The sequence below is a fragment of the Neodiprion pinetum genome, chromosome 2 (genome assembly GCF_021155775.2).
Source record: "Neodiprion pinetum isolate iyNeoPine1 chromosome 2, iyNeoPine1.2, whole genome shotgun sequence".
Classification (NCBI taxonomy): domain Eukaryota; kingdom Metazoa; phylum Arthropoda; class Insecta; order Hymenoptera; family Diprionidae; genus Neodiprion; species Neodiprion pinetum.
In genome coordinates, this window is record NC_060233.1 from 36,950,806 (window position 1) to 36,967,401 (window position 16,596).

The 16,596-nt window shown below is 46.0% G+C and overlaps 1 protein-coding gene across 6 annotated transcripts in view; it reads right to left on the reverse strand.

The window, feature by feature from the left end:
- Rdl (Resistant to dieldrin) overlaps positions 1 to 16,596 on the reverse strand; it is an 84,455-nt gene that overhangs the window by 26,117 nt on the left and 41,742 nt on the right. For 4 of the 6 annotated variants that reach the window (XM_046610342.2, XM_046610339.2, XM_046610337.2 and 1 more), the window contains exon 4: positions 4,043 to 4,269. In XM_046610342.2, coding sequence (XP_046466298.1) covers positions 4,043 to 4,269 — 227 coding nt within the window. Of the gene's footprint in view, positions 1 to 4,042; positions 4,270 to 14,882; positions 14,951 to 16,596 lie in introns of all 6 variants that reach the window. The other 2 variants (XM_046610343.2, XM_046610341.2) reach the window with 1 other exon arrangement.

Below are 16,596 nucleotides of genomic sequence, written 5' to 3' on the forward strand. Positions count from 1 at the left end.
GACGCAGCCCCGAGAGTTGATACGGCTGATGGTACTCGACTCGGGGAGTTTAACATTCGTTACAGACGTCGGAATATCCCGTTGAATAATCCAACGATTTTATGCTCGATTTTTGAAGTACTCGCAGGAACCGAGGGAGCGAAAGGTCAGGGAGGACGATGATACCTACTCTTATTTACAGGAGCACTTAAAGCCGCGAATCGAAACCGGTAACGAACGTTAAGCGGACAGTAATGGGCTGCGGGGCGAAACGGGGAAGTCCCAATCAACCGTTTTGCCGCCCAGGGTTTCCGCTTTGTCGCTAAACGTCCGCTGCGCCCCGGTTATTCCGCAGCGGAAAGCTGCGAGCTTCTCCAGCCTGCCAGCCCCGAAAAAAGCCCGCCTGCTGATCGCAAGGCATACGCTCAGCGTCGTTCTGCGATTCATTCGACTCGTTATTGATTCCGTGCAAATGTTTGCATCCACGCAACCCCGCAGATTGCCGGTGATTTGATTGTCAGTCTGGTACGAACGAGCCTCGAAGTTTACTTAGCCGCACATTTTTTACACGCGAGTCATTTTCACTCGCCCAGATGCAGCAGATCGGTCGGCGGAAATCCTCTCGCGGAAATGACGCTGTAATACCATGGGAAAATATCGCGTGTCTAATGGTTAAGATCGTAACCGACAAAAATGTGATTTTAGTGGCAAAAGGGCGTACAATTCTTTTTTTTTTCTCTCATCATTCGCTCTGAAAGTGATCAAAACCTATGATTTAATCGAAATCAAGCGTTTGAAAATATACAGAGAAAAGGTGTTCGGAGCTTTTTAGCTGTTTTGGTCTGACAGATGATCGGCAAATTTTCCTATGATCCATAAACGTACGTTTGAAATTCTATCGAGCGCGGAGAAATTCACTCTGCTTTAAATCTGGCGTTTTCATCGATTTCTCACAATTAGAGGGAACAGAAACATGAGCAGTTACGCATGCTGATCAGGCGATGATTTTCATATCCTACACGGTAGTTTCACTTCGGTGTTACGTATATTTTATTATCGGAATCGATGGTACAAGTTTTGCCGTTCGCGGGTGAAAAACGCCGGGTGTCTCATTAGAGGAACGAGTGTTGGGAAAAAGATTGGGTCGTCGTATACGAGATTCGAGGCGGCTTTCGAAAATCTAGTCTTCGGTGGTGTTTTTAATTAATCTCGCGAGCGCGTGTAACGAGTAATTAAAAATACCGCGAGAAAACACACGTTCACTGTGCCAGCTGCATCGGCGTCGCAGGAATAGGAACGTCGGACAAACTCTCGTCACGTCTAGCGAGCTTTGAAGTAGAGGGGAGGCGTGAAAGCAGAGTTGGTAAAAATACTCTCTTGACCGTCAACTGTCAAAAAATGTGTCAACTCGGGAAATGAGAAAGTAACGTGGGTCGAAACTATCAGCGCAAGGAGATCTCGCAATCTTGTAAAGTCGATAACCCCGGATATCGTTGGTGTAAAAGATGATTTCGTCTCACTGATTCTGCCGACGATGCGATCAGCGCGGTCTTCGCAGCGAGCCAGGTGAGAGAATTCTTAATAATCACAAATGCAAGACTTTCGAGTCTCGATGATTGAATAGGAGGATTTCCCTGGCAGACTACCGAAGCTATGCATAGTTAACTCGGACTCGCGGAATGATGCGGGAGGGTAACATTCATCATGCAAAGGCTGCCGAGGCAGGAACGGTATAGTTGCGTAGGTATACAGTGGTCCTCGAATAGAAGGATAGAAATAAGGATAAAGAAGATTCGAGTGCCTGCAGGGATGGAAATCGCAGTTTTGATGAATTGCGAGGAAAATTCTGAGAGATGATTTTTGCCGCGGTTGATTCGACGGAATCCAACCGGGGCGCAGCCGAGGCAACGAAATAATAAAACATCCTCTCATCCTTGAAAGGATATCGCGTCGTATGTATACATATACGTGTAAGGTATAGGCGCGGACCAGTGGCTAGTTAGGATGAAATATCCGAGTTCCACGGCTGTAAAGTGCCGAGTGTAGATATATAGTATCCGCATTCTTGACCTCGTCTCGAAAGGATCGCCGGGCAAATTTTGCAAATGGAATTTCGGAATAAATAACGTCCGACGGACAAACGCAGCGGCGAAGCGCGGCGTCCAGGAGAAGTTTCGGAAAAATGTCGCAACAGATTTTGAAACGCACTTCGGCGGTAAGTGCAACCCAGATTTTTATCCCTGGTAAAAATATCATCCACGTGAAATCGCGACTCGGCGTATTCCACTGAAATCGATCATCGCTTTAGCCTCGGACGGCGAGTGAAGAGTCGATTTTGGGTCAGCAGACGAAAGAGAAAAACCGACCGACGTGGTCACGAATACTCGCCGTAGGATTATTCAAATCAGCTCGGTCGTGCGTAACGTTCGCAAGTTAATTCGCGAGCCAAGGTGTGGCCTTAGTTCGGTGCATCGCGAGTATTTTTTTGGGAGGACGGAACGTTTTCCAACGGCGTGCTAGCGAGGGGGCAGCGAAGGAGCCTCGGACGACGATGGGAGATAAGAAGCGATGTTTTTGCTAACCAAAGACCGAATAAAAACGTCGAAAAAGCAACCGCCTAAGCGAGTAACGACCTCGACGCACGCCAACGCAACCTCTATTTAGCCTTACGTTTCTTTCTGCATCCCCAGCCTTTTATTCCTCGTATATAGACGTCCATTAGCTTCTCGTTCACGATACCCGACCTACATTAAGTTATTGCTTCAGCCCAGCTCAGAAGGGAGACCGGTGACGCTTTTATTTATAACTGTCTCTCGGAAGGAGTCTTCGCCCTGATATTAAACCCGCACCTTCGTAATTCGCAAGTCTCCCGATGTTGGGCAGCCAACTTTCAACGCGTTACGGATCGTCTGAAAAATAATCTTGCCTCATCATCGGTCGTTGTTTACCGCGTATCGAGTGAAGGGGCGAAAAGGACGATGTTGAAGTTAGTAACGTTAACGTATCGGTAGGTTGGAAAAATAAAAATTACCATTTCGCACTTTTAGAATACCTGAAGAAATGGTTGATGCTGTATAAACGGTTTGCTGAATTTCAGGTAATCCTAAAGTTGCAAAATAACGATTTTGTCTAAAGATGCATCGTTACAATAATGTTACAAAATTCGGCGTGATCGAAAGTGTGGACGGATTTTCAACGAAGCAATCCAATCTTTATCTCACCGGGTACCGAAGCGTTACGAAAATGTAAAATATGTATATACCATAAGGTCTTCCCGCCCGCCGTTAGATCCGCGAGATTTGCTTTAATCTCTGTGTAGTTGCAGGATTTGAGAAAGCTATAATCAAGCAAAACGAAAGGGATTATACCGCTGGCAGCTCTTTAACTGAAAAGTACATCTTTGATCTTCCCCAGCGTCAGAGCTGCGGGAGTTCGTCTCGGATATGTCGCGTTGGCAAAGCTCCGGCCGAGTCACTCACTCTCCCCAAAGTTGTTGACGCGCTCGAACGTGTAACTCGGCGTAAGCCTCGAGGGCAACTAATATCGAACTAAAAAATTCCACCCCCTCGCAAGCCGTGACGTCACCGACGACGTTCTCCGCTCCGGAACCACGTTTACACGGTGCAAGAAAAATTCCCCCCTATCGCATTTGTTTTCCCCGAGATCCAACCGTCCTGGAAGCTGGCTACCAGTGACGTCACTACCCCGATCTCGATGTCGTCGGATTTACTCTTGTTATTATCATTCCCTCTTACCCCAGCTCCGCGTCGTACGCTCTTTCATTTTCGGCGGCTCAACGCGCGAGATGCTCACTCCCAGCGGGGGTGAAGTGTTTTCGTATTAACGTCACGGCTATATTCAGAAGCCATGCATATCTAACTTGTATATAACGGTTCTCACGGCGAGGCACGGAATGGGCTAGCTGTACGCGCATTGGTTCGTTGTCGCTAATGTGACGAGAGACCGTCGTCTTGAGCCGCAGCGGATGTTCCTCCCTTTTTCAACGCGGCTTAATTAACACATTGTTTGGAAAACGATAATACTGTGAGGTCCGTTTACTCACCGTATGCTCCTTGTGATGCTGCCCGAGTAATGAATGCGAATGAACTCGTTGCTGGTTGTCGCGATGTGGAAGTAGGACTGTTTCTCGTTTACGAAAAACGTGTCCGGTACCCAGATGTTTTTTATGAACTCCGAACCGACGCTCAACGTCTCGACTTCCTCCCATTTGCTGAACGCTAGTCGTGGATCTTTCCAGAATTGCCGGAAGTAAAAATCCAGCGTAAAGTCCTACATGACGCGGGGGAAAGAAAATGCGAGACGTTAGACATGTTTGAAACAACGTCGTTACGCTTATTTTTTTTTTCTTTTCTTTTCACACTTTCATACTGGGATGATACGCCAAGATGGTTATATCGATGATTCGATGAAAGAAAATATTTGCAAGGTGGAAGCAATGAAAAAGCAGCTCTCTACACGCTACGATTGACGTAATATAACCACCTTGAGCTGCGGTAGTCATCACACAAATCAACGTATGCATGTCTTCTAAAATCATGATTCTATCAAATGATTTAAAGATTCGGATAAACATGGGCAGGCAAATAAGATTCACGCTAGGAAAACGAAAACTGAACAATGCGAAAAATCGAACAAAACACAAAGTGGATGAGACGTAAATGAAAAAATATCGCACGTACGTGATAATAAGCAAAACGTCGCCAGATGATGAAAACCTATGAATGAAGCAATGAAGTGTGGAAACAAAGCTAATTATGGTGAGTCATCGATGTCATCATCCGCATTCGGGCAAACCGGTGTCTTTGGTTTTTCGATTCTCTGATCGAAAAAAACGCAATTCTGATCTTCCCGTATTTCCGGAGGCAGTTCTGTTCGTCACGTCATGAAAACAGACTCGAAGAGATAGGTCCGAGAAATCTGTGACTTAAGGGAGGTCTCTACTTCGTTGGGCCAACAAATGTTCGATTTCTTATCAATATTTTATGCAATGCAATATGTTGGTATTTGGTATGTTTACTGAGACCTAGATGAGCAAACGTTATGAAATTTGGCAGGCACGAGTACAACAAACGTCTTGATTAGTTCATATTCAATCGTTTTTATTTTATGAACAAAAAAGTGTAACAATTTTAGGCCAAAAACTAAACTCACCCCTTTGATTGCCGACAAGTTTTCTATTTTTTAATATTTCTTTTTCATTCTCATTCAACTATTGAAGACGTTGGTTGTACACGTGCCTGCCAAATTTCATAACGATTGCTCGTCTAGGGCGAATACGTGGCTCCACCCACTCCCAGTACCATGTTTTGTAAACATACCAAATATCAAAATTCCATATTTAATATTTGTTGCATAAAAAATAGTGTAAAAAATCGAACATTTTCCCACCCAACAAAGTAGAAACCTCCTTCAATTAATTAACACCGAAGCTTTTCGCTGGAATAAATACCGCATGGCGAAATAAAATTATACCTCTGAAAACGAGCCTGTCCGTAGAACACACACGAGAACGAAGATGGCAGCCGTTGCGCTTGCTTTTAGCAGCCAGTAACGAAAGGGCGCGAGGTTCGAGGGTGCGGATATGGCGTGGGCCAGCAAGTCGAGTGGCGGCGCCCTTTACGCCGCTGCATCATCGTCTTAGGGCAAAGTGGCGGTAAGAGTTAACGTCGCGGGCTCGTAAGTCTGGCACTTGGATAGCTTTAGTTGGCTATTTGGAAGGCGGGCAGGTGCATACACGTGTGGAAATGCATGAGTGACGTTACACGTGTAGGCAGGCATACCGGTACGTCACACGTACACAGAGGCGGCGGAAAGGGCCGCCGCAGAGTTTCAACCTGCAGGTGCTTCAAGTGCCGGTTGTGTGTGGGTGGCGTTCCCTCCCTTTTCGCCCTCCTCTAAGTACATATAACATGACGTACCGCCTGGTATAACCGCGAGAAATTCTACGCCACGTATAATTTAACTAAACGATCAGCGCGCCTTTAATCCCCATGATACTAATTTTAACGGACACCTTTATCGCTACTTCGCATCGTTTTAGGGCCAGTTAATCTTCCGCTTTTCTCTCTCTCTCTCTCACACTCTCCTCTCTCTGTCTCCCTGTGTCTGTGTGTGTGTGTGTTTCCTGCACTCCGTGTTTCCGCTTCCATTTGCGCGTCGTTACGGGTTCTTTTCTAGTCGTGCAATCAATGGGGAATACATAATTGTCAAAGCAACGGATCATCGAATTCGCGTTCACGTCTGCTGGGCCCACCGTGTATACATGGATGCGAACGATGTGGTCAATCGGAGTGGTTGAAGCGGTGGATTATCGTTACGCGAATTGGAAACAAGGCCTCGTGCGTGATTGTCGATGAAAGCTTCGCGTTTTGTACGAAGATTTATCTTTATCTATAACGATTATCGTTACGACTGCCATCAACGCGATGTATACAAGGATCGATCAGGCTTGCGGTATCTTCGATAACTCCGTGCGTTCGCCCCAGAGCTTATGCGAAAAATCAAAGACTCGTTGGGTCTGATCGAGCGTTAAAATTTGGAGAGACGAAATAATTGAATAATGAAAAATAAAAAGGAAAACATAACGTGTCGACGAAATGGTGAGCGAAGCGAGTCAACGTTCAAAATTATATTGAGGTGGTGTTGTGATCGACGATGACGTCGGGCCTCGAAGCGTCTATTCGGGGAGAGACGCGAACGTAGGCGAAGACTTAGGGAGAGGAATGGAGGAAAACTGGTGAGAAACAGCGGGGACGTTACGTTGGTAGTATCCTACCGAGATGGGGTATACAGTGTGAATTCCCAGGGTTAGTTACAAAGTGCTACATTATACATGAGCATGCCAAGCCGTGCACTCGTGCACTTTTCACCGTCGTTGCAAACCAACCATTCGATGCATTTATGGTATATATACACGTAACCAGTGCGCAACACACTATGCTTTCCCGCATGCTTTCCACTCCCGGCCTTATTTTTCACTTATAAACATCAGCGAGGAAAGTAAAATCATTGCATTCAGATAATTTTTTTGTTCAAACTACTCAAGGAGTTTGTTGATTTTTTTTATTCAATCATCATCGACATTTCGGACAAAATTTTATGCAAATTTCAAAGCAGATTGATACAATGTGTACTGTATGTCCTTGCACTTGCGACGTATACCGTTTTGGAAACTTTGTACTGCCGAGCAAATATTCCTGACGGAAATAAAATGCTTGACCGCAATTTAACGTCCGTCGGGAATTAACTGGGCAGGATAATCGGAGGTGTTGCCTAATTTTGAGTCGCGATGATCCTGTCATAGGCGGCTAATTTACAACGAGCCAGGGAAACGGCGGGGTCTTTACTCTTTGGCAACTTTTTTGGTCTGGGATTGTAGGTACAAGGGGAATCGTTCTCCTACCCCTCTAAGCGAAGCTTTTAGGCTCAAGTTAAAGCTCATCGCTCAAAACGTGGCCAGAGGCAAACAGCGCGATATACATATATATAATATATTTTTTACGTTTTATTTCACAGCCTTCTACATTGAACGCGAGCTCTCTGCTGCATATAGTCAGTCAAAGTCATTCAACTATTTCTCTCTTCTACAAATCTATGTCCGCTTTCAGCGGCAAATCTCTTCTATAGATGCAATATATTACATATTAGGTATTTACATGTATGTATTTATGTAAGCCGATCGTTACACAGAATCGGATGCGTTTATAAATTTTCACTTACTTCGTCCCTGGGTAGTTTTGCACACGTCCGTTATTGCTGCTTTTTTACGCCAAGTCAAAAGGTGGATGTAGAAAAGTGTGATAATTAGACGCAGTCTTGACAAGACTTTTCTATTCCCCCTCTCAAGCCGGGAAAGACAAAGGAAGGTACAAATTCGCAAAACCTTGAGCTCAGTAATTTGCATCTTTGCGACCTTTTGCGGTGCAGTCACTTTGTGCGTAAGCGAGCCAAAACTGGAGCGTAATAACGCGTTACCCATCCCTGAAAAGTTCTTTCCAGCTTCCTCGTGAAAGAAACCCTTTCTACTGAAATTCAAGCTTATATCCTTTCTTTCCCGTGAGCTTTGCGCGTCGATGAAGTTTTACGGAGCTTGGAACTCGGATTATTTTTGCTAAAGTTTCTGTCCTTTTTCTTTAGATTTGTTTTTGACAAATAAGAGGAGGGTCCTCGCCATTTGAAAATAAGAAAACTCGAGGAAAATTCGTATACGTGAAATATACCATTGCAAATTTCTCGGTAAAGCATTCGAGCATGGCCTTCAAGGCGGCGCGTCATAGGGTCCGATTAATTATTATCGGCTCAGCGGTACCATTTCATCTTCGTCGTCGTTTGCTGTATCTCCGACTCTTTTATCCACGCCGTGACGAAAGGCTCCGGTAATGAAATAAGAATCTTCTCGAACGCGGCTGCAGGATAAAGGGGATTTCTTTTGCGCCTTTGTACATTTCACACCGTTTGACATTTTTATACCTGTACATTTAATTTTCTCTCTCCGTCAAAGAAGCAGCAGCACCGTCAGCGGCATCGAGTCTTGTCTTGTTTTGTCCTGCTTCCTCTGAACTAGATACGGGATAGTATATTCTCCGCAAATTCACCCGCGGGCGGATGAGTTCGTACTTCTTGGTATTCTGTTTTTGCTACAAAGAAGTAAGAACGGTTCTTTTTCATCACTCTTCTCATCATTCCGTGCCAGTGGAGTATAATTCGTCTCCGTGCGGACAATCGACGCAGCGCATCTGCGTAAAGACTCGCAGGTTCCAGCTGCAGTTCCTCGAGGACTACTCAACGAGGATCTCTCGACTTCCGGCCGGGGGAATGCCGTTGCAGGACGTCGTAGCTCCGCCGTTGGATGGCCAGGACTGCGCGAGCTCTGCGAATGATGGGTGGACACGGTAAACTCTTGATATCTACATTTCGGAGCGGGTCGGTACTGTTTCAAGTGGTACATTGGCGGGAGCTGGTTGCCGAGGACACGTCCGGGTGATAACTCTTCCGGATGTTGTCGGGCGGTTTTGGGGCCGCGGTCTAGGGTCCGACTGGGAATCCGCTGGCCTCCTTGGCGCCAATCCAGGCGCAGTGCGGCCGCCCGCCTTGTCTTACCCGGTTGGAAGTCTGCGCGAATTCGAGGTTCGCCACACCGAGACATAAGATTTCCCGCTTTACCGCCCGTTATCGCCGTCTTACGCCAGCGGATAAGACCCACTTATTCGAGTCTCGAGACTCTGCTTAGATTCTGTGAATAAAACCGAACCTGCACCCTCGAACTCGCCGGGGGGGGGAGGGGGGGGGGGGGGGGGGAAACGGAAGTCTGAGGCTGCCGGGGAGGGAAAAGAATGGAGAGGATTCCGGAATGACCGGAACGACTGGAATTACCGGAACGTACGCATTTCTCATCGATCCTCTTTCTCGACTCCGACTCTCCGAGACTCGCGAGGCCAGCTCGCCGTTCTTCTATGTGACGTCGGCTCTGATCTCGCGAACTCTGCGGAGGCGTATGAAAGACGCGATAATTCGAGAAAAGAAAAACGGGACGCGGAAAAAGGCAGGAATACAGAAACGTTTGTCCGAAGCGCCGAATGTCTGCACCTCGAGGTACGAACGTTCATGGATGAGAAGAGAGTAAAGGACGAAGATGGGGTTGTGGAATACGAGGTGAAGGGTCCTGGAGGACACGGGCCAAGTGGGGGGCTAGCGAAGGGAAAGCCAGCGAGCGAGGGGGGCGCGGTGGCGTCAACGCAACCTGTCCGTTTGTAAATACGCGAAACGCTACGATGACGAGGAGAGGAAAAGGCCCGGGGAAAAAGGGAGAGTGAAGTGTACTCGGGCGGAGGAACGACGCGGGGATGACGAGGGGTTCCGGGAGGTGAGGAAAAGAGAAAGAGATTATGAGAGGCGGCGGGGCGGAGATCGATGCCGAGCGTGGTTGCACGCCAGGCGGAGCTCTTCGGAATTCCGGCTCCTGGATTCTGCCATAGACACTTTTAACCACGGACTAGCTTGCGACGGATCCTGGGTCCTGGAGGAGCACGCGAGGAGCAGGATGCGTCTCACTTCAAGACGGTTGAACGCCGTCCGACAATGACACGCGCGGTTCTCTTCGTTCGTGGCTGCACCGTCACTTCTCAACTGCAGTGCGCGACTCTTCCACTTTTCACTTTTATTTTTCACTCCCCACTCGTAAGGTAAGTCTGCCAGTTATTGACATGGTCAGACTCAATTATTGACCCTTTTATTTTCAAAAATTATAAATTGACGACACTAATAAATTCTGAATTTCTCCAATTGCCAGAAACCAATTGCTAGGCGGTCAGACAATACAAAATTAGTTTTTGGTTATTTTAGAACCACAGATCCAACGGCTAGAACTGAAAACGGCCAGTAACTGGTACACTTACCTTATTCCAATTCTGCAGTTATACGAAGAAAAGGTAAATCCTTCGTTGACGCGCTTATTCGAAATCGGAAATCATTAGATACGTGGATCCATCACACCGGCAATGAACCGATCAGGCGTGTAGTGTTCGGGAATCATCCGAGCGTGGGTGAAGGCAAAGGATTCTGTGTATGGGCGTGGTTCGGTACCTACTCGGTGGGACCTAAATTCGATCGACCTGAAAGCCTTGCAGCCCCAGGTTATCATTGTAGGGTGCACGAAGGCTCCTCTGGCACATTTTCGCAGCACGTTTCCGTAATTGATTTCCAAATGTGCCAGCTCTGGCAAGTTTCTCGAGTTCCCGCTTTCTCCTTTGCACTGTTGCACCTCACTTTTGTTACGGTTAAATTTTTATTAAGCTCGTTCATATTTCATCGCGTCTTAAAATCTTATGTTTCTAATGACTGAAGGGCAGTGATACACTTTAATGCTTACACGTACGTTTCTTAAACGGCGGACAAATATCTCAGCGTTGAACGTGTAACAAACATATTGCAAAGGTTTTTGGTAATCGGAAAAAAGTGTAAGTAATGATTACAATTTAAGATCGAAATCGTTCACCGTCTTATCGGTGAATCTATACCTTGGATGACTATAACGTGTGAATGAAAGTATACGGGAGGCACATTGCAGGCAAATTTCAGGCACGTAAAGCACATCAGGCAGAAGCAGGCAGGCATTCAAAGGTCTACGTATACACATATGGGTAGCGTTCGTGAAAAATATACTGAAAGCCGACACGACGAGTCGTCTTTGGATTGACTCGGTTTGGCTCTGATATGTGACCGCTTTAACCCTCGGCAAGAGAAAACTCGAAAGAAAGAAACAGAGGAAACCATCGAGGATAATGAACTTGATAATGATAAGAGAAGTAGCATGTTACGCAGGTGGTGAAGTGAGCAGAAATAGCGGAGCTATCAATTTATTCCGGCGAGCTTTTGTGCCGCGTATGTACTTCGTATAATAAAGATGGAAGAGGGGGCAGCGCCGCAAACACAGCGCTTTACCCGCGTCAATTCAGAGCTCGACTCGTTATACAAACACTTAGGTGTCATTCCATACAAGCACACAGATGACGCGGCAGCGACCTGAAGCGCACTGCACACACTGACAATGATAGATTTATTTTGACATCGCATCGCTGTACGAGATACTTTGGAGTCGTTTGACCCGTGCTCGAAGGGCACGCACTTTTATCAGTATGTCATTTTTTTCATCATTTCGGAAAGGGAGCGGAGAGATTTCGCCGCCGGGGATTCCACGGCCAACTACGCCAGGCTGAAATATCCAAAGAAGGTGAAAAAGAAAGTTTTTAGAGGCATTCGTTTCAAAAATTCACCGTCCCCGTTAAAAATCGTACTTGGCGCTCGTCAAATGTTGGGATCATTTTCACCTGTTTCCTCTCGTCGGCGAGGCAAAAAAATACTTGGCAATTCCGACCGAGGAAAGAATCGGCCATGCGGATCAAGTTTTGGACTGCAAACGTCTATGATCCGCAATCTTTACGACGGATGTAGAAGCGAAGAAGCTGGTTTCGTTGGCCGAGGAGCGTTGCGGTCGGGATTCGATTCGATGCGAGGAATAAAATCGGGACGAGGAACGACGGCTTGATTTGACAAGACCGATTCTGAGGTTGGGGTGGTTTGGGTGAATTCGCGAGTCACGTCCCAGGTGACAGTGTCGACTTGATTTGGTTTCCGCACAGGGCTCAACACCTGGGGTCCAGTCTTATACATTCAGTTCCAAACTTGAAAGTTGGAACGCGAGACCAATTTATGACTCGATCACCGAAACATTCACCTGCAAAGTCGAGCTCGAAAATTCTGCGATCGAATTCGACAGGTAAAAACGAATCGAAAAAATTTTTAAAAAATCAAACGAGTTCTGTTCTGCCGCCAATTTCTTTTCACCGAGGATTGCATTTCTTATCCATCGAGTATCATTTCATCGCGAGATATTAACTAACCCTCGGTGAAAAAATTTCCCAACATACGAACATTTACGCCGATGAAATTTCACGTTTGCTTCGTCTTGAAGCTGAATGTACAAAACGGAACGATTATTATATGTTCAAGTACTACAGAAATATAATATAATACACAATGTTTTGTTTTTATATATATATATACATACCATCTCGGATATGTATGTATATATTTCGAAAAAAAGTATACATATATATATATGTATATACCCACGCAAATTTACGTGGGTGTATACATGTATGTACAAATATGTATATACGTGTCTTGTTGTAATATACAATATTTTTTGGCCTGCAAAGCCCGGCCCGTCATCTTCGTCTGCGCGAACCGAACTTTTCAACGTTTCTCTGTGAGAACCGACACATTGTTAAATCGGTGATAGATCAGGTCTGACGATAGGATAAACCTTTTTCATTTTCCATCTCTTTTGTCGAATGCGTCGAATCACGGCAGGGCCGAACTCAGCGGGTGGGGCCATGCAACGGAACATCGCAATCTTTAAACGAATCAATCATAACGAGGTGTCAAGGTCTTGCGGACTGCGGAACGTATCAAGGTTCCCTTGTAACAGTTCAGCCAACCAAACAGCTGTGACGAGCTATAAAAAAAACGAAAAAACAGTCAGTAGGCCACCAGTGTTTTCTGCCAACATACACGGAGAGATATTTAATCCTCAGGGCGACCAGGCCTCACCGAGTCGAAGAAGGTGATTCGTCCTCGTCGTCGCGTCCCGCTCCTTGTACGTCATGTAAGATCGTAAGGTATACCTACCTACCCGCAAGCTTGCCGAGTCGATACTGTACAAGATGCGCTCGATTCGAAAGCTCGGGCGAAAGTATCATCGCGGAAAGCGGGAGCTGGGAATAATTTGCACTCCGTCGTGAAATATGGACCGCGATACTTCCTCGACCTTGGTGCGGCCTGATCGCTGATGTGAAGACGTGAGGAGTGATGCGAGGCTGGTCGCGTTGGTGATTGGGAAACGGGGGGCTGATTGGTCGTGATAAAGGGCTCGGGGGTTGTCGGAGTGATCGGAGCGAGTGAGGAGCCTGAGAGTATAAGGTTGCGAAATTCTCTGAGCACCCGATGACAGACGACAAATGTCAAGAAGGACTACATGAATAAAAGAGTAGAGAGAACGGAAGGGGAAGGCTGGGGGCCGAAACGAGTTTTGAAAAAGCGTGCCGCGTGACTTGAACTCTACATTATATATGTATACTCGGCTGGCGCCGGCACTGGGAACACGGCATATACGTATGTATATATATACAGCTGTGTATGCATACGTATAGATATTACAGGAAGCGAGAAATCCGCCACGTCAAGTACCGCGATTAAATCTCTCGAGGAAAACGCAGCCGCCCCGGTCTCTTCCTTATTCTTACGGGTGGCTGTTTTCGATTCGTGCAACCCTCGGCACAGACGGAGGAGGAGTTATATCAATGAAATAATACCGAGCCGAATTTATTCAACGAAACGGGGTCGCAGCGGCGAAGAAGGCCTCTTCCAGCATCCGCGGGGATGGCGACTTAGGAGGACTTGTCGGTGGGTTGGGAGGGGGCGACGAACGGTCGATCGTCGGGGCGCGGTTGAATGAGTTTGATGGGCTATCCGGTGACGTACCGGAGGGTGACGTGCAGGACGGAACGGGAGAAGTCGCGTGGATGCTTGAGAGGTTAGCGAAAAGGAGTGAGAGACAGAGACAGAGAGAGATGGAGAGAGAGATAGAGAAGAAGGGGGTCACGCGCGTGGGCTCGAAGCAGAGGGATCGCGCTAAATTCACAGGGGATCGCCGAATGCTGGACAAGAGACGTTCGTACGCTTACCCTCCTCCGTACCACGGATGTTCCGGATGATCAGATCGATCATTTATTTACCCCGTCTCTGATACGCGCCGTGTCCCGAGGCGCGTTCGCGATAAAGGTTTGTCGACTAAAGAGCCGGTTCCTGGTATATTACTCGAGGCGAGATGTATGTACGACGAGCGTTTGTCCCCCGTTTGATATTTCTCGCGTTAGGTATAGTGTGGAGCAATAAACGAACGGAATGTTGGGCAGACATTAGTCGTGGTGTTTTGGACGGCCTGGTGGGGAGGGGGGAGAAAATTGAGATATATACAGGCAGGCAGCCATACTGAAAGACAGAGAAGAGAGAGAAAGAGAGAAAGAGAGAGAGAGAGAGATTGAGGGTGAGAAGTATAAGAGAGATATCGACAGAGAAGAGGAAAGTTGTAAAGACCGGATGAGGACGAGGAGAATTGGATAGAACGGTGAAGAAATAGGGCGGGGGGATCGTAAACAGAGAGGTAGAGAGAGACAGATGAAGAAAAAGAGATACATATATGTGTGTGTGTATATATATATATATATATATATATATATATATATATATACATATATATGGAGAGAGAGAGAGAGAGAGAGAGTGAGCTTTATGAAGTGAGATTCGTGAGATAGGCACTGTACCATCAACACTTCGGACACGGAGCTGATGCTGAGGACATACATGGTGACGCCGACCTCCACGGGCGGACCTGTAATCAACAAAACCAACCGACTTTGTCGTTCTGATTCTCGACTACGTATCATTATTCCCAACGTTATAATGCGGGTCCCTTGCCTCTGTCGCTGATAGCCATCGCCATGCGTCGTGAGAAGCGTGACGTACGTGCCACTTTGACGCTCTTTGATTGTGAGTAAAAAATGTTCTATATTGTATGCAAAAGACACCTCGACAAAAAACAAAAGTTTATTCGTCGATTCATTCGGACGAAAATACGACACTTGGAGTGAGTTGGTGAGGGAAAAGAGAGAGCGATAAAAGAAAAGTGATGGTGGGGGGTGAGAAAAAAGAAGAAACAGGTGTCAGAAAAAATATTCCGAATGAAAAGAAATTCGCGCGCGGTTCACTTGCTGACACAGCTGACAGAGACAAAGTTACTTTAACGCCGAAGAAAGCTCACACCCTGCACGGAACCAAATCAACAGGACTCGTTGTCTTCGTTGCTTTCCAAGCTGGAAAAACCACATTTTGATCAGAGCCACGCGTCAAGTGACGTTGCCTTAGGACCGATCAATTTGGCAGCGGCGAAACGGCGCTGCACTTAAAAAATTTCATTTTTTTTTCTATCGCATCGTATCTATTTCTTTCTTTTCAATTCTTTGGCTTTTCGTCTTTCCCTATATGCATACACTAATATTCATCGTGATCCAATTTTTTTTTTTATTTTTTCCCGTTTAAAACGTACGATGGTTAGAGGGTCGTTGCATTCACATCGTGTATTCATATATTGTCGTGAAGGAAAAAAATTGCAATCAGAAATACGGTCAAATTATCAGTGATGGCAGCGGGCAGCCCATCTCTGCAGCCGCGGCATAGCAGCTAGCGTCTAATGGGATGTATATTATATGTAATATATATGTGTGTGTATAAATAATATATATAGTACGAGTGTGATGTATGTAATATGTATGTTTAAATGTATGCTACGTACGATTCACGGGTGACGTGATCAGGACATTCAAGGCGCTAATCAACTTCTCACTCACACACACACACACGCCGCTCGTAACCACACGCGCGATTTTTACCGACTAAGTTTCTCATTTCACCGCAGACAATAAAAAAATATTGCATCAGGTATTGATATAATACGCGTAACTAGATGTGTCACCGAATTGTCGGAAAAATTTTTGTGGGCCGCGCGTGTGATTCGAGCTCAAAAAATCAAGCTCGTATTAGTTTTTCGATCGTAACAGAAAATGTTGGGAGAAAAAGAAAATGTCAAATCAAAACCGGCATCGATATGATGCGTTATACAGTCGTTATTCTGGGCATTGTATAATTGACAAAAATGAAAAAAGAAGATACCATTCTCAAATCACCGTACGGGTAATTATTCTATACGTGCATGTATATATATTATATATATTCACGTACTTCCAAAACCGTACGAATGATATGTATTCCTCTTTTTTTTTTTGATTGTGCGGAAAAAAGTCTTCCACTCGAATAATAAGTATATGATATGTATAAGATGCACGTATGTATGAGGTATTCAATTTTAATTCTTAATAGGTTTTGTGTGAGTCAGTATATGAAGTAAATGCATGCGGTGGCTAAGCCACATAAGGGCCTTCTAGCGCTCTAAGGACGCACCACAAACAAGACAACCTTAAT